Source organism: Schistocerca piceifrons, chromosome 5, assembly GCF_021461385.2.
Source record: "Schistocerca piceifrons isolate TAMUIC-IGC-003096 chromosome 5, iqSchPice1.1, whole genome shotgun sequence".
NCBI lineage: Eukaryota > Metazoa > Arthropoda > Insecta > Orthoptera > Acrididae > Schistocerca > Schistocerca piceifrons.
Window position 1 is genome coordinate 383,700,568 of NC_060142.1, and position 25,709 is coordinate 383,726,276.

General features: G+C 41.5%; 1 protein-coding gene across 1 annotated transcript in view; it reads right to left on the minus strand.

The window, feature by feature from the left end:
• LOC124797897 (SUN domain-containing ossification factor) overlaps positions 1-25,709 on the minus strand; it is a 258,179-nt gene that overhangs the window by 214,914 nt on the left and 17,556 nt on the right. The window contains exons 2-3 of the mRNA XM_047261013.1: positions 15,170-15,380; positions 14,960-15,090 (exon numbers count right to left, since the gene is read on the minus strand). Of these exons, the coding sequence (XP_047116969.1) occupies positions 14,960-15,090; positions 15,170-15,380 (342 nt within the window). The remainder of the gene's footprint in view (positions 1-14,959; positions 15,091-15,169; positions 15,381-25,709) is intronic.

The following is a 25,709-nucleotide window of genomic DNA, read 5'->3' on the forward strand; positions in this document are numbered from 1 at the left end:
AAACATTACTGTCTGAGTATCACTTATAGAGTGACAGCGCTAGCGACAAGAGTCAATCGTTAAGATACTGTAAACACATTGGCGAGGAGTTGCTATCGAAGTCCTGCCTGGCTATTACGATTTGCGATTCCCACAAATCACCAAAGGCGAATGCCGGGATGGTTCCTTAATTATAGCCACGGTCCGCACGTTGTAAATGAGCTAGTCTTCAGTCGACAGAAGTCGCGTTAAACCTAACTTCCATCCTTTTCTTGTGGTCACCACTGCTGTAACAATTCGAAAGTAACTGAGCACAGTCGAATATAGTGTGCTGGAACAATATTCGCACTTAGTGAGCATTAACAGAGCAATCATATGCGACTCATTTATATATATATATATATATATATATATACTTACTTATCGCGAATGGACCCAGAAGGATCATGCAAAGTTCTCTGACGTCGTTTCTTCCATACTTCTTTCATTCGTTCTTCATGTTTTCTTTTTCTTTCTTCTGTCCATTTTGTTCCTGGTCTCTTTAGTGCTTCCTTCTCCGACAATACAATCCACTTTTCCACCTTATTTCTAAAAGTTTTTCTATCTTTGACACCTTTAAGTTCAATATTTGCTTTTTGTAAATCTAATTTTACTTGGCTAATCCATGGTGTTGTTGATTTGACTTTTTCTATGTAAGTGAGAATTCTGTTGGTGAGTCGTGTGGGGGGAAGTCTAGTGACATGTCCATAAAATTTTAATCTTCGCCTTCTTATGTCTGCTGCCAGGTTTGATATAGTTTCTGTGGTTCTTCTTGATTGTATCCGGTATCCTTCTTCTGTTAATTTTGGACCTAAAATCTTTCTCATAATTTTGCGTTCTTCTTTTAGTATTTTTTCTAAATCACATTTTGTGTGGAGTATGAGCGTTTCACTAGCATATAGTGCTGCTGGCTTAATTACTGCGCAGTAGTGTCTGATTTTTGTGTTCGAGGAGATGCGTTTTTTATTGTATATTTCATGTGTCATACCATATGCTCTCTTCATTTTCTGTTGTCTGATCTTCTGTGCAACTTTCTCTCCTCCGGTTGGCTCCAAAATTTCACCTAGGTATTTAAAATGTTTTACTCTATTTATTTTTCCATATTTTGTGTTCAAACTGTGTATATGGAATTTCGTACAGAAAAATTCTGTCTTTTGAAACGAAATTTGTAAACCTACTTTATCCGCGCATTCCTTAAGGATCTCTATTTGTTTGGTGGCGATTTCTTCATCATCTGCAAGTATGGCCAAGTCGTCCGCGAATGCTAAACAAGATATCTCCACGTTGTCTTTGGTTCTACCATTGGTTTCCAGTAGGATCGATTTTTTAATTCTTTTTCCCATTATATATATATATATATATATATATATATATATATATATATATATATATATATATATATATAAATAAAAGACCCACGTTGGGAGTATATATGGGCGTATAATTCCACTGTTGTTATTTCAGTCTGCATTCATTAGTGGTAGTTGCTTTTTAACCCCTGGAAATATGTTTATGTGAAAAAATGTTGTATTGCACTTTGGTTCGGAAACCACGTTAAATTGTATATTCCCCTACAATTCGTTGCATACGTCAGTACATAGTTTGGACGAACACGACAAACCACATCCAACAGAACCAAATTCGTAAAAGAGACCTGTGGTGTTCAAATTAACATTCGGGATGAGTTAAAAACGCTTGTAACACTCAATAATGACACCATTATAAAAATGTACACACATGGTCACGCCTGCGTAACACATTTGTTGCACATGAATAGGTCGACCGAAGTCTGGCAAGACTGAACACTATTTGAGTTTTAAATTGTGGGATAAGGGGTGCATGGTTGAGGGTGGGTGTAAAAAGGCGCCGGCCGATGTGGCCTAGCGGTTCTAGGCGCTTCAGTCTGGAACCGCGTGACCGCTACGGTCGCAGGTTCGAATCCTGCCTCGGGCATGGATGTTTGTGATGTCCTTAGGTTAGTTAGGTTTAAATAGTTCTAAGTTCTAGGGGGCTGATGACCTCAGATGTTAAGTCCCATAGTGCTCGGACCCATTTGAATCATTTTTTTGTAAAAAGGCGCTTTACTGCTACTTTAATCCATTACCATGAAAATCTTGAATATGTCACATTAAAGTCCGAAGTAACCGCGGTAGCGTAAATTAGCATGAACTTAGTCCAGTGTTCAAAACACTATGCCATCTCATTTCGTATACGTATTACTGGCGAAGTGAGTAGATCAATGCTTGGCTAAGACATGAGGTTACTCTGATATAAAACATACTAGTTTTTTTTTAATTGAATCCTGCAGCAATAATCGCTGGAGACAGGTTGTGACCTAAAAGAAACAGCAAGAAATGAAAAATCACAGTTTTAGTTTTCGTGCATTTGTGTGAAAAGCATGAGTGCAAACTCCAATGTATCAATTAAAAAATTCCGTCGCCGGACAGTTAGGAATCCATACAAAATTTAAGATTAGTTTGGAACAGACAGTAACGTATCTTCCACAGGAGATAATTTCGCTGCAAAGAAGAAAAAATAGCCGCCGTGGGAAAACGCGCAGTGGGAAGCAGACTACTGGTAAACATTAAAATCCAGACGCGAGCACGGGGCTTAACTCGAAACTGCGAGCTATGGGCACTAAGCATGGCCAACCAGATGACATTCAATGCGTTTTCATCCTTTGAGCAGCTACGGAGTCTAAAGAACGGGGAATAACCTTTTTTAAAAAATTTCAAATGATTTGGAATTCTTTAAAGTAGATAATGGAACACGGGATGAGGTGGAACGTATCTTGCAGCACACTTGCATTTTCAAACATTGGAAGAGCTATAAAATCTTATCCGCGATGGCCGGAGAACTCGGCGACTGTGTGAACTATGACGATGAGAGAGACGCTGCATCCATTCACAATTCCGGCAAATGAACTATTTATTTTGCGCACCGAAATTGATCTTTAGTCTTGTGCAAATTACTTGTTTCACACAGAAAGGTCGATTCCATCCTCAATACTTGTCGAGACCGAGCTGGTGTTCGGTCTCGTCGACGTCGAGAGCACGTTAAATCCATACCATGCTTGATTCATGGACAGTGGAATAACTTCACAGTTACGTATGTACGAACTCACAGAAACTTCTGTTAACCGGTACACGAAACAATCAGTTGTAATAAATACTAAAGACAATGCAGTAAGCTTCACCCCTATCAGTACACAGGAACTTGATGCTATCTAATGTCGGAGGTACACTCCAAGGAGATAGAGAAAGTGTATGAATTAATACGTGATGCTTATATGGTTTCAATATACAGGGTAATGCAAATACAACAAGCCACTAAAGATGTTTCTAGAACATGTAAATATACCGAGGAGGCTCTCGAAAGAGGTGCCGCAAACGTTTGTCCTAGTGCATGCTCCAAATGTGAGCAAACACGTGACTCCAGACGGTTCATGTGTTTACGTGTGCGTTTCAAGCTCCTCAGTCTGCGCTCTGCTGTAGTAGCGACCAGACAACTTGCTCGTGAAGCTATCGAGACTTTTACAATGTAAACGGCAGTATAACAAGTGGATTCGATTTTCGTTTACGGCGAGAGCGACATCTACGACTCTCGTGGATATTAAATGCCGTATAACATGGCCCTGCGCTGCATAAGCTCTGTATATCCGAAGTGCAGCATTATCTCTCCGGAAATGCTTTACAGCGTGGATCAGTGCTCAAGGTATCCTGATAATGGCAAGCCCTCACGATCTGTCTTTGCAAACATTATACAAAAAATTTAGAAAGTGGAGATATTAGGAACAAAGGTGCGGCAATGAAAAAGAACAGCAATCGAAGAAGAAATTTCAGCGGCTGTAAAACAAAATCCACGTAACGCTACGAGGAATCTCTGGAGTGGTAGTAGGATCAACCACAGCGGTGACATCTGAATTCTGCGTTCAGATGTATGTCAGCCTTTCCGCATTTCACTCCATCAGCAATGTCTTCAAAAATCAGTTACACTTTATCTGTATGGTGTTTCTGGAAACTGCAAAATGCTGCGGCGTTTTTATACAAAATTTTGTTTACGGATGACTCACTGATTACAATTCTTTGCAGTATGCACTACTGATCAGTAGAAGATCCAAGCCGGTTAAAAAAAGTGAATAAAGAATGATCTTCGACTGTCAACGTAGGGTCCGCACATGTCAAGAATCGCATCGTTGGTCCCTCTTTCATTTATGGAACCCTAACTACCATAAGCATTAACAATTCCTAATAGATATAATGTCGGAATCATTGGAAGAAATCCCACTGGACATTAAGTGGCAAAATGAATGCCCCTCCCATTCCGCACAGATAATTATGGACCTTGTTCACAAAATACTTGGAGATAGTTGTGTCAATCGTTCGGGAAACACACGTTCGCCAGACTTTACAAGCTCTGCACTTTTATCCACGCGGAAAATCAAAACGAGTTTAAATGGCAATACTTACGTCGCTCGCGGATATTAAATGCCGTATAACATGGCCCTGTACTGCGATAAGCCCGGATGATATCCGAAGTGCAGCATTATCTCTCCGGAAATTATTTACAGCGTGGGTCAGTGCTCAAGGTCAACACTTTGATCACTCCATACTAAAGCCATAACAATAAATACATGAACCGTATCGGAGTTAATGTGTTTGCTTAATTGTGGTGCAGTAGGGCAGATGTCTTCGGGGATCCTTTCTACTGACGGCGAGACACTAGTTTGCGGCGTCATTCTCTTGTTACTATTAGTTCAAGTTCCACAAATGTTACCCCTTTGGAGTCATTTTATACGCTCTTTCCCGTGCCACGAAAAAATTATTCACTACCATAAAAGAAAGAATGTAATTGGTGCATAATTCGGGGGCTATAAATGCTGAAAATTACTTGCATGAGTCAGAAACTTCGCCACACTGTTCGCTACAACTTTGCGAAAAACGCGTCTCGATGTATTTACACGTTCGAAATTTATTTGGAGTGGCCTGTCTTAATAAGTGTCTCACCTGGTACAAATCTACCCCAAAGAAAAAACATATTTATTTCCTCTTGATCAGGGGTCCCCAAACTTTTCCTCTGACGGCACACTTTGAGAATCCTGGTACTCTGATGGAACACGTGATTTGTTGTATTCTTCTATCGTCGAAGTGGTGTTACAATTCTACGCCTCTAGCAGAAAGTGTGAAAGTCTGATTCATCCGGGAAACAACTAAGTGTTTGAAGTGCTGGGAGGAAATAGGAAAGTTCAAATTTAATCTTCTAGTTGTGTTACGCAAAGCAGATTTTTTTTTTTTTGGGGGGGGGGGGGGGAGGGGAGAGAGGGAGAAGGAGAAAGGGGGGAGGGGGAGAGAGAGGGGGAGAGAGCACTGATGTTTAGTTTGGAACTATTTGTATCAACTGCCACATAGGGTTAGTGAAATTTCTGTTTCTGGAAACACGATCTTTCGGAATCGCTATGGAAAGAAGTCGAAGATCTAAAGGTTATTGGTTTTACTAATAGAAGAGGTTTCTGCAAGTGAATAATTCTATAATTCCTATGCCGTGCAAAACTGTGCACCCCATATTACCGTTTTTTGCATGCTCTCTTTATTTCCAAAAAGATACACTTTGATTTTTATGAGTGGAAAGAATGTATGACATCTCGGAAAAAAATCTTATGTAATTGGCCAAATCACCCACTCGGAGTTAAATTCGTTTCAAATACTCATCACTCTGATAACAACAGCTTAGACGCAGTCATAATTTTATCGTACTGACAATTTATTTAGCAGCAAGTACTTTTGGGCGCCAGTTTTTTTCTTCAAACTGAGTCACACTGTACCTAATGCAACGCACTATCCCCCCCCCCCCCCTTCTTACCGGGACGCATCGAGGTCACTATAGACTGTGCAACTAGAAAAGAACGAGAATACAGTAACGTATTAGCAATGGCCTGGCTTAATGAATTTTGGTATCCCTATCTGGCAGCTCGTCTATTTTGCAAATATCCTTCCATTGAACGAGGTTTTCAACTTTGGAAAAAAAATAAGTTCGCAGGGGACAGGTCTGGAGAGTATGAAGGATGGGGCAGCACACTGATTTCGTTTTCTGTGAAACAGTCACGCACCAACAGGGATGAATGCGTTATCGTGATGCAAGAGTCATGAATTGTCTCGCCGCATTAAGGGGCCGTTTCCTTCTCACATTTACTCGCAGGGGCCGTAACACGTCCCGATAGTACCATCGATTAACAGTTTGTCCCTGTGTTACGAATGCTTCAAAGTCAAAGACGACTATCAGCATGATTTGACATTTGACCTGACTTGATAGGCTTTTTTTTTGTCTTGGAGAACCTTCCCCAACCCATTGTGAAGATTGGTGGTGGTGGTTAGTGTTTAACGTCCCGTCGACAACGAGGTCATTAGGGACGGAGCGCAAGCTCGGGTTATGGAAGGATTGGGAAGGAAATCGGCCGTGCACTTTCAAAGGAACCATCCCGGCATTTGCCTGAAACGATTTAGGGAAATCACGGAAAACCTAAATCAGGATGGCTGGAGACGGGATTGAACCGTCGTCCTCCCGAATGCGAGTCCAGTGTGCTAACTACTGCGCCGCCTCGCTCGGTTGTGTGAAGATTGAACCTAGGGCTCTAAATCATGACTGTAGACCCATGTCTCACCACCAGTTATGATTCCCTTAAGGAACATCTCGTTCTCATTTGCGCGATCCAAAAGCTCTTCTCAGATTGCGAGGCGAAGGTCTCTGGTCTTCATGAGCCGTGGGGCAAATTTGGCAGCAAATGTTACATTTTCCTGCAATCTCTCGGACAGTCAGTCTTCGATTGGCACGCACAATTCCGTTGACGTCCCTCACATGAGCGATGCTGGTAGACGGCAGGTCATCTTTAACTTTCGTCCGGCCATTTTTAAACCGTGTGAACCATTCGAAAATCGAGTATTGCTTAAGCACTCGTCACCGTAGGCTTCCTGCATCATTTCGTGTGTCTCTGTAAAGGTTACATTCACAAACTGTGCGACACAATGTTCTACTCGATACTCCGGCACTTCCATATTAAACGCAGGCGTGTGCAGGGATACCAACCGCATTTCGCTCCAATACACCATTGGCTCGGAATTACGAATATTCCGGAATTTTTTGAACAGACCTCGTCCATCTCGTTGTTGTTACTCACCGCTGGATCTTCGTCCCGGGTTCTCTCTCTCCAGATTACTCTGTGGACTTTGTTTATCTGTGGTGCCCTCTCCACTTGCGCGTTTTCTCGTTGTTTGTTTTTCTATTCACACTCGGCGGGCCGCTGTTGACGGCACCAGGCTGGTCGGTCCAACCTCAGTGGGTTACTTTTGAGCTGTTCCTGACATTCGGTCGAATCCCATTCACTATAACTGGAGACGAGGTAAAAGGTTAGCAGAGCACCATGGACACAAAACTTGTCAAACTTTTGGAACACCAACAGCTGCTACTGCAGGAGCAATCGCAACATCAGTTCCAATAGCGATAACAGCAACAGTAAAATGAGATACTGTATCAAGAAATTCAGCTTCTGAAGGATCAGTTGCAAATACAGGGTACTCACTCAATATCGAGGGTAGTCAGGTTCCAGACAGAGAGCTGCCCACCCCTGTTCCCGCCATATAACGATTGTGACATGTTTGGAATGTCTGAAACAGCACTTCACCACCTTTCAACAAGCCACTAATGACAGTTTCAGTCGTCCTAACATTCAAGGATATGTGCACGTTGCTCTATAATTACTATTTACAACAGTTCTATGTGGCCATAATGCGACTTGGATTCATCAATACCTAGTCAGCCATATCGCTCATGGATGGTTGATTTATAAATATTAAACTACAGACTGATTCTTTAATTAGAGACATAATGGTTCATTTCACTCCTAGTCCGGAAGTACATACATCAACACTCAAACTAGTCAACCTGTAATTCGAAGATACTTGGAAAATTGCACACTCTTTCAGAATCCCACAGGCAGAAAATGAGAGCCTCATGGCCTGACTACAAGTAGCCAGAGTCAAGACACCACAGGAATGTGAATTACCCATAAACCACTTCCAAGACGGTTGTGTTGTGATTCATCAATGTCATACATATCACTGACCTCCGAACAACCAGTTATATCCCATTGGCGTGGGCAGTGGAGTTTTCTGTCATTCTCAGATTGCTTTACAGCACATGCATATGCAGAGTATCTGGACCACTGAGCATACTGTACCCATTGTGGAAAGATGGATACCTCTGAACAAGAGGCTGTAAATTGTCATGACAATGACATTCAGTTCCCCGGGTGCATCAAGGATGAACTCCAAGCAATAGTTGCTCCTGGCAATCCTTTTATTAACAGTTGATTTTTAAACCTCACAGCTGCAAACAAAGACATCCAAGACCTGTGTCCTTGGTAAACCTCCAAATGTATGTTCATCTAGGTTCCACAGAGTACACCAAACCCTTCCATATGTTAGTAGCATAAGGTGACAGTTCCCCTCCAAGCTAAATTCACAATCGGCAAAGCCTACAGGAAGGTCGCACGGCTGATAAAGCTGTTTGTTGTAGATACTCGATCAGTCAGAAACAATTTCAGTCTGGATTCACTTTAATTCTCCATCACTGCAAAAATTCAGGCCATCTCTGACATGGTTTCTTTCCAGGAACTTGATGACGTTCGTGCCACATTTGCACCATAGATTTCCTGGCTCATATCTCCTTATGACCAGATGCAGTGCCCTGTTTCTGCCAGGCATAGCCCATTCTGATCTCCAGGCAGCTGTTATATATGAACACTGTTAACTTCATGAGGCTAGGGCGAAGAACCAGTTAAAACAAGCACTTGGGCCGCACCCCTATCAGTGATTTATGGTGATTTTAAATCAACAATTAATGTCTAGGCATAAGTAGAAACCTACCCTATATCACATCCAAAACACCTCCTCACAAAGTTTGTGGGAGGAAAATATTTTGGTAAAATCACTCTTGCCGACATGTATTTGAAAATACCTCTGGATGGAGAGTCACAAAATACTGCAATTTTCAACACCCTTCAGCTAAAATAAATATAATTGCTTGCCTTTTGGAGTCTCTTCTGCTCCTGCAGTCTTCCACAGATCCCTGGAGTTAATTAATTACTTGTTCCATTGATGAAATTCATGATAAAAATTATGATGTACAAGGTGTCAAAAGAACAAACATAGAACACCTATAAACATTTAAACAAAAACATAAAATAACAATTATATGGCTGCTTGATGGCCTTTTACAGACTTCTTTTCTTTAATGATTAATTATTAAGAATTTCTTTATGATAGAGAAGGAGTTGTGGAGGAGAAAGCACTACAAACTACATTTGAAAACATTGCTGTTATCTGTCAAAACATTTTATTTCCGTGTGTAGATTTCCAAAGAATTTTACAGCTGCATATTTCACCCTTTACCGTGTCAAAGCTAGATTCATATCAATGAATGAAGATACACAGTGCATGTTAACTTACTGACTTCTATATCTATTTGGCAACTATTCTTGTGGCAAAAGTAACAATGTCTGTACCCATCTGCAATGTCTATATCAACAACTTCACTGCCATGGGCACCATATGTCAGTAACACCTGCAAAAGCTTTGCACACTATTTACTGTGGCTAAGGTGCTGCTTCGACAAGTGCCAGATTTTTGATGAGCAAGGGAAGCACCTCAGGCATTCGCTAAACAAGGAATCCAACATACCATTCAATGTCACAGCTCTCGACCTTCTACTCCACCCCCTAAACTTACAAGAGCTGTAAGCTTTTTTGGATAAGGTGAATTGTTATTCAAAGCTCTTCCCACAATCACCCAATATTGTGCAACCACTAATCCATTTCTTCCCAGTGTTGCATACATGCAACATGAAGTTTCCAGTAACTTATGTTTCTCATGGGGTGTTACACTAATTGTGAAACACAAAAATTACAGACAGAGAACTTTCAAAGGCTTTTTAATACATCCACGATGAGTTTTATATAATAAGTTTATTATGACTGCAATTTAAGACCCTAGCGTTACGTTTGCACAACACTGGGAAGTAATGGGTTAGACCAATTGTAGAATAAATGCTTTTGGTACATGTGGACAGTTGCCTGTGAGCCACTCTCAAGCAGTTGAAGTGTATGTGGTAATTAGCACACTGTCTTACACCATTTTCACCATTGTGTTCTGGTTATGGATGCCTCTCCATATGGCACTGATGCAGTGCTAGCACTTACAAACAATTATGGTACTGCGTAACCTAACACTTACGCATCAAAGATGATGACATCCTCTCAAAGGAACTACTCACAGACGGAAAAGAAGGTATCATCTTACCTATTTGAGATTAAGTTCACTATAATTATGGACCGTAAACACTGAGCACTATTTGGGCCATGCTCCAGTCTTCCACAATGGGCAGTGCAATGGCTCCAATGTCAGGAATTTTTCCTCACTTCCTACAATTACGCCATTAAGTTGAAGCCAACTGCACAACAAGCAAATGCAAATGCTCTATTTCTCCTTCCTGCATAGGCAGACCAGCCTTTGACCAGCAGGAAATCTTGGTTTAACACAGATGCAGAATGGAGACAGACCTTTCAAAGATTTCCCATAACACCTTCATGAATCACTGCACACAAATGAAGTGATCCGATCTTGCGACAAGTCATGCGCTCTGTGCTCCATGATCGGCCCACGTACATTTCAAAGAAGAAAACTCAAGATCTTCAGACTTGATCCTTCATCTGCGACTGTCTGTCAGTTAACAATGATGTTCTCCCACTTGAACCTGAGAGATGCATACAGAGTCATTACCCTAGCCACCCTGTGGCCTCAAGTTTTACAACTACTCTGTCAGGGGCCTTGAGAATATCACAAGTGAAAGCTTTAGGAGGTAACATGCTTACTGGCTTGTTCTAAACAAGGGCATGGAAGCCATGACGTGCAACTGTTCAGTTTGTGCCTGGTATCAGGTAGACCATGTCAATTTTTTGCCCCCTGGTTCACTCCCTGTTGACACTGGGACTGCATTCCTTTGAACTTCTTTGGCCATTTCCAGGCTCTATGTGAATGCATACTCTTAATACTGGTATGTGGTAAGCATGGTGCCTACCACATCAAAAGCCACAATAAACATGCTAGTGCAGGTTCAAGCAATGTAAAGGCTTCCCTTAATTGCAGCGTCAGATAATGGGCCCCAATTCATGGTGGCAGCTTTCAACCAACTATATACGTGAAAAGGCATAAAACAACTTTTTAGTCTGCCATTTCACACATTCTCCAATGGTAAAGCCAAGCATATGGTAAGGACATTTAAGCAGCAAATGTTGAAAGCAGTGGGAAACATCACTGCAATGGTATCACTCACAATGTACCAGAGCAGGACCACTGCCTTCCAAGACTGTAGTCCATTGGAGTTCCTCCATGGGAGACAACTGTGAACTTCATCTCCTGACCCCAAAGCCCTGCAGAATGCTAGGCCCGGCACTCAGGGCAATGTCTGCCAGGCACTGCAGTGTAGGAATGCTTGTATGGAGCAGAAGATACTTGGACGCTAGCAACAGCCGTTAAAGCACATGCACAGTGCATTATTTCAATTGACACTCTGAAAGGTTTGGAGTGTCCTCATACAAAACTAACTCTCCCCATTCATACCAACTGCATCACCACCCAGGCATGCTCTGAATTAGAAAGCTCACCACTGCCAGTCCCACATCCTCAACCATGTAAGTTGTGGCCTTGAAAACCAATGGCAATTTCGTTGGGCACAGACGTGGAGCCTCCCATGCAACCTCCGCCACCACAACCAATGATGTCCTCACTGCCACATTTTAGCATACTTCCAGACATGCCAGGTTCCTTACACCAGTGGTGGGCTTAAGTGCTTTGCCACCAACCGTGCCACCAGTTCACCTTCGAAAACATCATGCAGGCCATTCCTGGCTATAAGCACTCATTTCATGGGGGAGGAATCTCATATCCTGGCCTGACGACCCTGAAAGCCCAACAGAGAATACGGAACTGGACCTCAGCCACTAGATGGAGCTGTTGCATCTGCAAGTGCTTGCAATGCCCACAACAGCATGACATATCATTCTGCTGGCCAATAAGAACTCATAGTTGCCCTAAGTTTCACTGTGCACTGGCACCAGACTCAGCAGTGTATTTGCTTCACTACCATCTTGTTGTCATAATCAATCACTGGATTTCACTACATCTCAGGTTTTCTCTCTCCAGATTACTCATTAGACTTCGTTTATCTGTAGTGACATCTTCAATTGCCCATTTCTTTGTTGTTTGTCTTTCCGTTCACACTTTGCGGTCCACTGTGAAGAAGATCTGATACAGTTATCCAGAGCCCACTGTAGCCAGAGATCATTATTACTTCTTTCCAAGAGAGAGTCAGAAATGGTGCCTGTTACAAATCAACTGCAGCATACTTTTCACACGGAACAGAATGCAGAATATCAACCCATAACTTTCCACACCCTCCTTAATGAAAGTTTGCACTACACACAAAGTGCTTTGGTGGTTTTCCTTGTACCAAGATTGCATGGCAGAGCCTGAAAACTGAGCAACACAGCAGGTACAAGTACACCAAGTGGATCCTGTTCTATCCTCTGATGAGCTGTGTGATTAAGTGTAGAGTCTGACAACCAATGCATTTCATAACCAATTGTTTATGAGACATGGATACAGACTGGTCATGTGGACATAAATCAACACTGGAAGATGAATCAGAATCTGTATCATCCAAAATGGTTCTCTGAAACTCAAAGATGCTGCCACTGGAGTCGTCAAACTGTTTTTCTGTCGTGAGTATCACTTCCTTTATTTTTATAAGAAAAAAATGGTTGCCTCCAGACTGTAAACGGCATACGAGTTATAAGGGAAGAGCACCGCTGAAAAGAAGGGCATGGAAGCTCTTGGAAGTTAATCACTCTACAATATCTAGGTTCGCTTGGATGACATACTGCATAATTGTGCAAAACACACAACCCCTGTCCACTCCCACCTCCACCACACACACATTCTTCTGTAAAAAACCAGCTGATTCTGTTAAATTTCATAATCAAATTTTGTGGGAGCAAAACTGGTATCTGCCTAAAAGTGTTGATGTAAAAATATTTCAGTACTACTTTAAAACACTAGGGGTTCGAAGGTGTGACATAGTCAAAAACACAGAATGTGGCCCAGGAAGTACACAATTGCCTTTTTTTATGAAATAAATTTAAGAATTTCACTTCTTCAAGAAATATGGCAGAGTGCCCATCAAGTTGATTAATGACATAGTTTTTAATTTACTAGAAACAGAATACTATTCTCGAACAAATTTTCAAAGAGTGTGTTCAAATGAGTTTTTAATGCACGAGAATATGAAACAGCATTTTTGATTTGTCTTTCCAATATTAAGCAGAAAGTAATTAAGCAGAATATAATGCAATGTTTAATAGAAATAAAACAACTGTATATGCCATGTTAGATACATTATTAATCACAACACTATTCTACAATAGTTTTACTATACCATGGACAGAATTAACAAAACCCAGCTCCAAAACCATTAACCAGCAGAAAATCTGTCTGAAAATTTAAAACGTGTACCTAACATATGGTGAGTAAATACAGCATTACATTAGTGAGATGTTTTACAAATGAATCCATTAAAACTGAAGAAAGAGGTCAATTTAATTTAGATTTTTGAATAGATATTAACACTATAAGATGCAGCCAACAGTAAAAACTACCATATAGGACAACACTGTACATTCAAAATTTAAATGACACATTTGCAGGGGAAAAATGACATACATCAGAAAATGGCAAAGGAACAGTGAAACCAAGCTGCAGTCACACGTAATTCATGTATAAAATCCCCCCCCCCCTGTGTCGTACCACATTTAAGCAGAAATTTAAGCTTTCAAAGATTTACACCATCTTCAGCATCAGGAGATGATCGACTGCATAACTTAATGTGTGCCTGTTTCAAATGTGATGTGTCTAGAATGTAGAGAGAATTTTATACTAGAGAGCCACTGGAAAAAAGCAAGAGAGGTTATACACATTTCAAGTTTCTTCTAAGTAACTTAGCAAGAAAACAGTCACCCATACCATCTTCTTCTCATTTTGTGGCATGATGCTTTGTTAAAACAAAATACTTTTTTGACATGATGATGCACATCTCTTGCAGTGTGTAATGTATCACAACTATCAACATTGCTGTCATAACTTTCCGATTTACACATGAGTATTTCAGAAAATAAATTGAATTCAACACATATCTGGCATAAAATCCTGAAATAATACAGACCATAGGTTCTGTCTGATCAAAATCTACTCATAGTATGGTTACAAAATGAACATTCATTAAATCTGTACATCCATGGAATAGTGAAAAATGTTGAACAGCTCATAAAGTTAATTGACTAAGAAAATACATCAGGCAACAGCACTTACCTTCAAGAGATGAAATACAAGTACTGCTGATGATACCATTCAAAGTATTGTATAAGGAAATCATAGCTTTCAGAACTGTTATTTTCTACATCACAGAGGAAAGCTGGATATGTTGGGGTAGGTTGGAAAGGAGGGCACAGTCAGTAGGACACCAGGTTAGGAGAGACCCAACCTTTCTGAGGACAAGAGGAGATATATTTTTATCTGCAGTACTTGGAATTTAACTTGTAAGGTAAGTATTGGACACCCACCCTCTAGCTTTATAGGCTAATTTTATAGGAAAAAATATATAATTACAAAGAGGCAAAATGGCTGGCTTTCTGGAGGCAAAATTCCAGTACAGACAAAATACACATTAAAAATCGAGGTAAGTACTAACCAGACATTCTGTCTTTTTGTAATTTTCTAATTTTCTCACAGGAATTGTTCTTTGGAGTATATATAGTAATCACAAAAAAGAATGTACTCACTCTTTGGCTACATCTCCAATTTTAACATCATCTTCTTGTTTAATCTGAGTGGGCAAGTGGACATCTTGTGCTTGACTAGGAACTGCTTCTTCAAAGCTGGAGTGTATTTCTGCAGTAGTAATCTCCTCTTTCTGAAATCAAATGAAAAGAAAATACTGTTTACCTAGCTAACACATATTATTAAATAAATAATGAAAAGAAACAAAATACCTTTTCATTTCTTTTCAGCATCACCTTCTCAAGACCAATTCCAGGCAAATCTCTGGTATCCTGAAAATCTGAGTTTTGTTCTCTAAGAGGAACTTCTTTTTCAATCTCATTGTGGTTAAACTGTTGGCCATTACTATGTTCTGTTTTTCCTATCACTCTATGTGGCTTTGGAGCAGTTTTTTCAGGATTTTCCACAAGTAAAACTAGACAACTGAAACAGAGAAAGACACAGCTTATAATATTAATAAAATATTTTTTTTTTTAATTGGCAGCATTTAAAAGTATTTATCTCTGAAAGATATGAGGAAATTATTCTCAGTGGAATCCTTTTGCAGAATTAAATGTCATTAATTCTGAAAAAGAAGAAGCCAGACTTCCATCATGCTGTAACTACCAGATTAGTGTGGGTTCCGCTTCCTAGTTCACACATGAAGTTTGGTATGATTTGGCCACTAGAAGCCGCCAAGCCTGCTAGCGCGACAGCAGTTGCTTGCGCAACCTGCTGGCTCTTAGAACTAATGACAATAAAGGCCAGAGTGAAAGGCTCTGCCAGCCATTTGTGATGCATATGGTGGTGGTGGTGGTGGTGGTGGTGGTGGTGATGTTCGATTTGTGGAGTGCTCAACTGCGTGGCCATCGGTGGCCATACAAAGTCCCAATTTTTACATAGTCCAATTTTCATACACAGTCCAATCTAGCCACTATCATGAATGATGACAATGATGATGAAATGATGAGGACAACATAAACACCCAGTCCCTGAGCAGAGAAAGTCCCCAACCCGGCCGGGAATTGAACCCGTGATCCAGAGGCAGCAACAACAGGCACTAGACCACGAGCTGCAAACAGGTGGTGGTGGTGGTGGTGGTGGTGGTGGTATGTATAGGGCACTGAACAGTGAGGTCATCAGCAGCTGTACTCAACTAAAAGAGTAGAAGTGTGGTTATCAGTTGTGGGAAGCCTGCAACAAAATGTAATTAAAAAATGGGATACACAGCCAACCTGGGACTCTCTCACTCACACTGTCACACGCAAGATGAATGTCTCAGGGCAGTGTGTAAGTAAAGAACACAAATGTAACTACATAACATCTAACATACTGGAACAAGTAGCTGTGCCTACACGATCCACTGAAAAATAAAGGATGAAGCAACCACCCCCAAAAACACATTAAAACCTTCTATCTCAGCCACTATTAAGAAGACCAGACATCACACAGAATCTTAGAACACACACCACATTGGATTCATCACCACCTACAATGGACAGCAGGTAAATTGGTAAGCAGCCCTCATGGTTCGGTATAAAGAGCATTTGGTTAAAATATGGTGTACAGAAACCTGTACACCACAAGCACTGCAAACTGATGGTTCTTCATGCTCTAGGAGGAATTCACGCATCAGAGGACAGTGTCCTGTCTGGAGGTGCATTAAAAGTACTTGTTCCTATCACAGTGGCCGGAAGGAGGAACACCATGGTTGTCACTGGTTTCACAGGCCCCAGCTTGTTGTTTACGAATCCTAACTGCTCCTCCTCCCACAGACACATGATGTTGTTTCTCAATAGTGCAGTAGCTGCATGAATAGGGGCAGCACATTGACAAACTGTTACTTCTGAACATGCATCCTTAGCTACTGCATCTGCTGCTTCATCACCCGGAATGTGAACGTGGCCTGGTACCCAGTAGAATGACAATTCCTAGTCATCCCTCTGTAAGAGGGAAAGAGTGTCATCAACCTGAAGATATTTTTCAGCTGGGTACATTTAATCGATAGCCTGAAAGGCACTTAAGGGGTTGGTGCAGATAACAGAATTTGGTATCAGAAAGGCACCTCATCATCTCCAGTGCCCTCTAGATCACATATAATTCAGCATCATACATTGTAAATGTACCAGGTGTGCAAATCTGGATGACACACACTGAAAATAACACAGCACGACTTCAGGTCACTTGTGTGTAGTCGTTGTATGTACTTTGCCTCTCATGTGTTTACACTTTTTCATGTAATGAAGTTACGGTGTCCTTGGGTTATAACGCTTTGATGCTGAGGATGGGATTTGACTCCGCATGTTTCACTTCAGTCATTGTTCCTTTGAGTTTAATTTCCATGGAGGCAGTGCTTATATTGCTTCTTGAGCAACGGCAGGCACTGGCAGTTGCTATTTCCAGTTTAACAACTACAGTGGCACAACGTGCAGGCCCCAAGAATGACACGTTTCCACCACCATTCCCTGCATATAACGATGCAGTAGAAAATTGGGATGCTTACAAAAAATGACTGCAACAACATTTCCAGACATTTAGGGTAACAGATGCAAGCTTGTGCAAGACTCATCTTTTGTCATGGATCTTACCTCGCGTGTATCAGTTGTTGTGTCAGCTTGCCCACTTACAGGAACCTTCAAGTCTTTCTTTTGTTCAGATGTGTAAGTTACTTTCTACCTATCACTGTAAACACACTCACGTTACTGCTGCTAGTGTGCAGCTCTGCCGTCGCCAAAAGCCATCAAAACAATCTTACAGAGCATGGGGAACAGAACTACATGGACTTAATCGTTGTGTGACAAATGTTCATATGGAATCCCATGCAGAATAGGCGGTTTTAGATGCAGTCATAAACCTTGCTCCCGATAGGGAAGTTCTAGAGCGAGCTCTGCAGTGTGAAAATCCTACACTTACGGAAGCATTAACATAGCTCAATCATTTGAAGTTTCACATACTGCAGGTAGTCAGATAGAAGCCTGGTCCGAAGTTTCACAGATCAGTTCCTCCAAGCCTTCAGTCAGTTTGCAAGGGAACAGAGAAGTTACTACAGCAGTTTAATATACATTTTAGCATCATATAGGTAATTGTCATTCATGACAACAATAGTCCACATCATAACAGCAAAAGACCCGTGCTTCAACATGAATGGAATGTGTGCCCCAAGCACTGGGTAATGTGTAATAGGTGCCACAAAAAAGGACACACTGCTTCTGTGTGTAATTTTCTTCTGAACCTAAGTGAGGATGAGCAAATATGGATGTGAACAGTGTGTCAGCAGTGATCGTATCTCCAAGCAAGTTGTACATTGAAGTCCATGCATTCAATAAACCAATGAGAATTCAGATAGACATGGGTGCAGAACCAATGTTGACAAATTCTCAAACTTATGTAGAAATTGGTTCTTGCCCTCTGGCTCCAATGTCATGGTGGCTGTTGAGTTATAACAAACAGTAGATTCTCATTCTTGGACAGTTTTATGCACCTGTGACTAACAAGGCTGTGGTTCATTCATTAACATTCATATTTATGGACAATGTTTACACTGAAAATCCTTTTGGTTTGGACATTTTTAAACTTTTCAGATTCTCCATTGATGATGAATGATGAATTGCATCTGGTTTCTGATCAAGTTCCACATCAACAGTTAGATGCTCTCTATGTCCAATTTTCCTCTTTATTTTCCCCAGGACTGGGTTTTGCAACAGAATTTCAGGCTCCTATTACAATGAAACAGTCTGCCTGCCCCCATTTCTTCAGGGCCCACGCAGTATTAGTAACTTTATGGGATCACGTAAAAGCAGAATTAGATTGTGTACAATCCCTTGACATTATTCAACCTATTTCTCCCAGTGATTGGTCAATGTTGCTGTTGATAGTAAAAAAAAAAAATCTACAGGTAAATTACACCTCTGTGGTCATTAAAAAAATCAATTAATGCAGAGGCAATCATTAATACCTACCCTTTGCCATGCCCTGACGAGCTGTTCACAAAACTATTGAGGGGCCATTATTTTTCAAAGATTAACTTGGCAAATGCATATTAACAGCTGCCACTAGACAAGGAATCTAAAAGCCCTCTAGTTATCAATACACCATTTGGGGTTTATCAATACCAGCATTTGACTTTCGGTGTGGCAAGTGCACCAGCTATTTTTCAGTGCTTTTTAGAGCAACTTATTGCATCAGTTTCATGCAGCATCAACTATTTAGATGACACAGTAGTGTCTGGTGCCTCTACAGAAGGAAATTTGCAGAAACTTCATGCTCTATTTAATGTTTTACAGTCAGCAGGGTTAAAGCGCAATTTGGACAAGACAGTTTTTCCAACCATCTATTATTTATTTGGGTCTTGAAGTGTCAAGTGCTGGCATTAAATCATTGTGTCAGCATATTTATGCTACTGTCACGTTGCCATACCACCCGTCCGTCAAGCAATTTCAGGCATTTTTAAACAAAACAGCGTACTACAAAAAATTCATTCCAGATGCTGCCTCTGAGGCACAACCACTCCATGTGGTATTACGTAAAGATGTTCCTTTCCAATGGGCCCGGCTTGTGAGCAGGCATTCAAGATGTTGAAATCCAAGCTACAGTTGGCCCCTTATTTGGTCACTTTTCAGCCAGGACAACACCTTGTGTTAGCCACAGGCACCTCTCAGTTTGACCTTTGCACCGCCCTTGCTCATAAGTATGTGGACAGATAGAACATCCTACTGCACACGCCTCTACAAACTTAAATTCAGTGCAACAGCATTATTCTCAGATAGGGAAAGATTATTAGTAACATTGTATGCTCTAATGAAATTTCATGTTTTTCTGTATGAGCCTAAGTTTCACCTGATCACAGACCACAAATCTCTGGAGTATCTTTTTAATGCTTCAGCATCCTTGCTGGACAAAGCCTCACATCACTTACAGCGGTGGGCTGTCTTCCTGTCACAATACAATTATGAAATACATTTTTGACCTTCAGCGTAATATACCAACTGACAACTTATTGCATTTTGCGAATGGTCTGGATACAGAGGAAATGCTTTGTTTTCTTTTAGATGTGGAAGCTCAAAATGTTGTTGATGATTTTCCTATCATTAGTACTAAAACTGCGGTCCTAGTAGCCAAGGATCCTGTTTTACGTAACGTTGTTTCTTTTGTGCATCATGTCTAGCCAAACAAACATCCGGACTATGCTTCTGATCCTTTACGAAATTATCATCTTTCTGTTTGGGATTGAGTTCAGCTGTTAGCTACAGAGGACACCACTCCCCGGGCTGTAGTCCCATCCACCCTTTGACATGATGTTATGCGTTTATTACATGTGGACCACTGGGGCGTGTCACATACAACAGCATTGGCATGCAGAAATGCTTTTTGGTTAGGCACTGATTGGGATATAGTGCGAGTTGTTGCAGCCTCCCCACAGTGTGCCACCCATCATCAGGTGCCCCTCCCCCCCCCCCCCCTCCGTCTCTGTCACAGTGGCCAGCGCCTTAGCAGCTTTAAGAACAAATTCATGTAGATTTTATGGGGCCTCTTTGGAATTTCTATTGGCTTCCTGTACCTCACACTTATTCTAAGTTTCCATATGTGGTGCATTCTCTGTCTACTTCTTCCATGACAACAATTTCAACCTTCCATCGCAAAAATTTTTGCAATGGAAGGTCCTCCGTACACATTTGTTGCAGGTAACAGCCCTCAGTTCATATTTCAGGAATTTGAAGATTTTTGTACAAAAGTGGTATTCACCATATCATGGCTCCTCCTTTCCACCCTCAATCGAATGAAAAAGCAGAATGACTAGTACAAACATTTAAGACTCAGATGAAAAATTACATTTTGGAAGTGTCATCGGAAGAGTTTCTTGACCAATTCCTCAGTTCTTATTGGTTTATCCCGATTGGATATAAAAGTCCAGCAGCGTTGTTGCTCAGCTGTCAGTCCTGGACTCTGCTATATCTTCTTCAACCTATGCTAGGGCATCCACTAACACTGGCGCCGCACAGCTTCCAGCCAGGCATAGCTGTTTGGACTTTTTGTTTTGGTCATCGAGTGAAATGGGTGCTGGCAGTCATCAAGTGTCACTGTGGCTGATGTCTCCGCGTTGTCTGCAATGCTGAGGGGAGGGCATTGTGATACTTCAACCAGCTATGATCCTGCATAGATGGCTGTGCACGGGAAGTGCCTCTGCCACTCTTGCAACCTCTATCTGCCAGGCCACCTCCAACATCACAGCCGGTCTCCTCGCCTTCTAAGCTGCCACTTCCAATGCCTTCACAACTGTCTCCTCTGCTGTGGGTGCCCCCTTCAGCTCTCGGGGGCCACGGTGGGACACCAGCTCCAGTGCTGTCGCAGCCGACGCCTCCCCCGCTGCTGCCTCCCTCACAGCTGGCGCCACCTGTTCAGCCACCTTCGCTGTAGCCTTCTCACCAGCATTAGACTTGGACATGGAAAAAGAAACCATGCCAATGTCACTTGTCCTACCATATGGTCTCTCACCTGTCCGCGCTCACGCCACTTCCAACCATTCGCACCAGTGGCTGTGCCTCACATGACTCAACAACCAATGTCAACAGCAGAAGAAATGGCCATGAACAGAGTGCTCCCTACTTCGCAAAGGAAGAGCAGTGCTATAACTACCACACTTGTATCCGTGCCATTTCACAGTTTGCACATAAAGTATGTGCTTGATTCAGCCAACAGAGGCCACTCAGCCTGCTAATATGACAGTAGTTGTGTGCGCAGCTTGCCAGCTGCACTCGTTGTTGGATCTAATGACTATACAGGCCAGAGTGCAAGGCTCCAATGGCCACTTTGTGTGTTGTCTGTTGTATGCACTTTGTCTCTCTTGTCTTTATGCCTTATCATGTAATAAAGTTACAATGCTGTTGCAGAATATGAATTCAATTAATGGGCACAAATGGTCTCCAAGTAGCTGAATGTAACCATTTCCAGTCAATGATCAGTTCAATTGGATCAGAGGACACAGTCAGTTCCATCAAAACACACCCCAAACCATTAAGGTGCCACAAGCAGCTTGCACCTGTGCTTTGTTGACAATTTGGGTCCATGGCTTTGTGATACCTGTGCCACGCTCAAACCCTACCATCAGGTCTTCCCAACTGAAATCGACTCTCATCTGACCAAGGTACAGTTTTCAGCCGTCTAGGGTTCAACCGATATGGCCACAAGCTCAGGAGAGGCACTACAGGTGATGTCATGCTATTAGTGAAGGTATCTGCATCGGTCGTCTGCTGCCACAGCCCCTTAATGACAAATTGTGCTCCACTGTCCTAACAGATACATTGGTCATACATACCACATTGATTTTTGTGTTTATTTCACACAATATTGCTTATCTGTTAGCACTGACAACTCTACACAAAAGCTACTGCTCTTGATGGTTTAGGGAAGGTCATTGGTCATTGCGTTGTCTTTGGTGAGAGATAATGCCTGAAATTTGGTATTCTCAGCACATTTTTGATAACAGTGGATCTTAGCATAGTGAATTCCCTAACAATTTCCAGAACAGAATGCCTCATGCATCTAGCTCTATCTACCATTCTGCGTTGAAAGTCTGTTAATCCCCAAAGTGCGGCCATAACCACACCAGAAACCCTTTGTTATGAATCACCAGAGTACAACTGACAGCCAATGCATTGCCCGTTTATGCCTTGTGTATGCAATACTACCACAACCTGTATATGTGCATATCGCTATCCCATGAGTTGTCAGCTCAGTGTAGACTGCATTTCCCTATTGTGTACTGAGTGACAGTTCTCTTTAGGTATAGAGTGCTGCAAGAAAATGTTCATAAATAAGAATAACCATTTACATGCGTCAGTTTACAATATTAGAGGTCATGCCATATCAGTGCCTGGGAAACAATATGAAATTGGGTGAACATATGTAAACAGTAAACAAGCGAATGGGACACTTACAGTTGTTAGGAGGATTGTCAAACACTTACTCTCTCACAAATACCGCTTAAGTCTATTAAATAGATTCCACATAAGACATTGGTTTCACATATACAAGAGTACTGCTCCAGTAGTTGGAATACTTATCAAGCAGGTCTGACAGCATATGTTCAAGGAATTCAGAGATATATTGCTACAACTGTAATAAGTTGGAATGGCTCTGACAGGAGGACTGGTCATTTTTCACGGATATGACATGAACAATCACTCAAAGCAAAACAGTCTAGTAAACATGGGCTCTGACACGCATACCTTAAGAGCTACAAACACTTGTTCAACTGAAGAAATGTGTTTCACAGTAACAAAGAAGAACAAGTAACGGACATTGGAGACTATACATTGTAGAGGGAGCTCAATGTTAGACTACAACATGTGCATGTAGACTGTAGCAGCTGTTCAGAGATGAAGAGAGTTGGGGCACTATCAAACAGAATAAAATCTTTTTGGGTCATTATGAAATACTAAAATGACATAAAACCAATGCTTTGTCTGTCTTTGCAGTGATCCTCTTCGGATGATTAAACTGCTGGGTTCTGGGTATGGTCTTCCCTACACAAGCAGTCTTATTTCAGTTATCAGATGGCAACTAATGTCAAATTCTGGCATGTCACTGGATAGTTTGAAGTCAATATGTCTGTGTACAAGTGGCTGTATGATAGACTACTGCCTGTCTACTCTAACAGGTGAGTGACAGTCTTCAGCGAATCGGCAGCTTGTATTCAGGGCCAGCATTTTTCTGTGGCAAGATGCTCATTCTCTTGTGACTGGTTGTGAACCTGAGTTCTGTGGAGCAGCAAACTCTACATTGGTGAATGCAATTAGCAGTCACATGGCATGGTACGAATGCTGCATACAAATGGGCAACACAGACAATAAGCAATAACCAAACATCGATAGGGATGTGGCTAATCTGTCAATTTCCAAGAAGCTCGTGTCCTTTTCTGGCAGCAGTGGATGCTACACCAAAACGTAAGGGAGCCTCCTGAAATTATTAAATGCCCCAACAGCATGAAGAGGATGGATGACTACAAGCTGCTCAAGGTCTGAGAGCATGCGATTCCAGTCCACTGAGCTGCATGTGCTCACCAGCCAGCAGCTCCAAAAGAGCTGGGTTGACTAGAATAAACAAGTGCCACAACAGAACTGCCAAGAGGAATTGACATTTTACTGCAAGAAAACACTGACCGGGGTGACAAGCTGCGAGCAACAGCAATTTTCATCCTCCAATGCAAATCTGGGAATCTACTGCAGTTGTTAATTTCTATTCTTCATTTCTGCATTATGTCTATCACCAAAATATTTTATAACCTGTTCCAAATAAATCTAGTTTGTAGCTTTTGTTGTATATCTGTGCATCTTTTGCACAAAGCTATGTTTTGCACACTTCGGTGCAGCACAATTACCTGCCATAAGAATTGCTATATCAGGGCACACGGCCCACAAACATGAGAGAACTGTGCCACAAGTTACCTATGCCTGAGGACACAGGAGCCACAACAACACAAGCAAAACAAAATGTTTCTTTATGTCAATAACAAGCCATGTTATAGAGAACAACTCTACATGCCACCGCAACAACTCCAGGGACTCACCTCACTGCAGCATCACTCCTAGGAGGTGCAGCTAGTGCAGAACTATTTGCCGTCATCACACCACGCGACTGTGAATATTTCATGAGCAATTCATCCACCCACCAGTACTTAAGCCATTGCATGGTGCATATCTGGTAGCACAGTCAATCTATAACTGATGTCTTCTAGAGTTACTTGGAGCCACCAGCAATCATTACCTTGGCTACACAGAGCCTTGGCCTCTCAACACTCAGGCATCATTACTGTGATTGTATTTAGAGGTGGTCATCTCAATGAGTTGTCCTTAAAAAATTACTCTGTCATATTGTTTGGGATTTACCCATTCCAAGTGAACAGTTCAACTTTGATGTAAACTAGAAGAAGTGTTTAGTAAGACACAGGCTTTGTTTGATAAACTGTTTTGGTGTGCTTTTGAATTTATGCTCCTAAATGGAGGAAAGTGAATTCCTGTTATTAGTAACAGAACTGTTGTTCACTGTCTACCAGGGTATTAGTTTTTCCCCACCAAATATTAACTGGGGGTTAGTTTTTCCGCATCAAACTCAGCGTGGACCTGGATGACTGTTTACAGGGGACATTGAAAATTACTACTTGTCAGATGGCTAACAGGAATACTTAGTTCTGAATATAAATAATCAGATAATTTGTATAAATAGTGGCTAGTAGGGTATGTTTGTTACTTTCTTTCAAATTTAGAGGGATTCCAGATTGACTATGTCTGATGGGAGCTTGTTGAAGGTCCTCACATCAGAATATAAAACACCACTCTAAACTCTAGGCGAAGAGTCAATGTCTATTTTATATCTTTTTTGTGACTGTGTAAATCACATTCAACTCAAACTGATTTTATTACCAGGAAGAGGAGGAGAAGATTGGTGTTTAACGTCCTGCCAACAACAAGATCATTAGAGACATAGCAGGAAGTACGGAGAATGAAATTGGCTATGCCCTCTCAAAGAAACCAACCCAGCATTTGCATGAAGCGATTTAGGGATATCTCAGAAAACCCAAATCAGGATGGCCAGATGTGGGTTTCAACCGTAGTCCTCCGAAATGCAAGTCCGGTGGCTAAGTACTGTGACACATCATTCGGTTTTTATTATTATTGTCAGCAAACAACAATATGGAGTAAAATAATGTTGTAGTGAGTGAGTATAAGAATTCCCAGATTACTGAAGGGGCATCTGCTAGATGAATGGTTATTATAT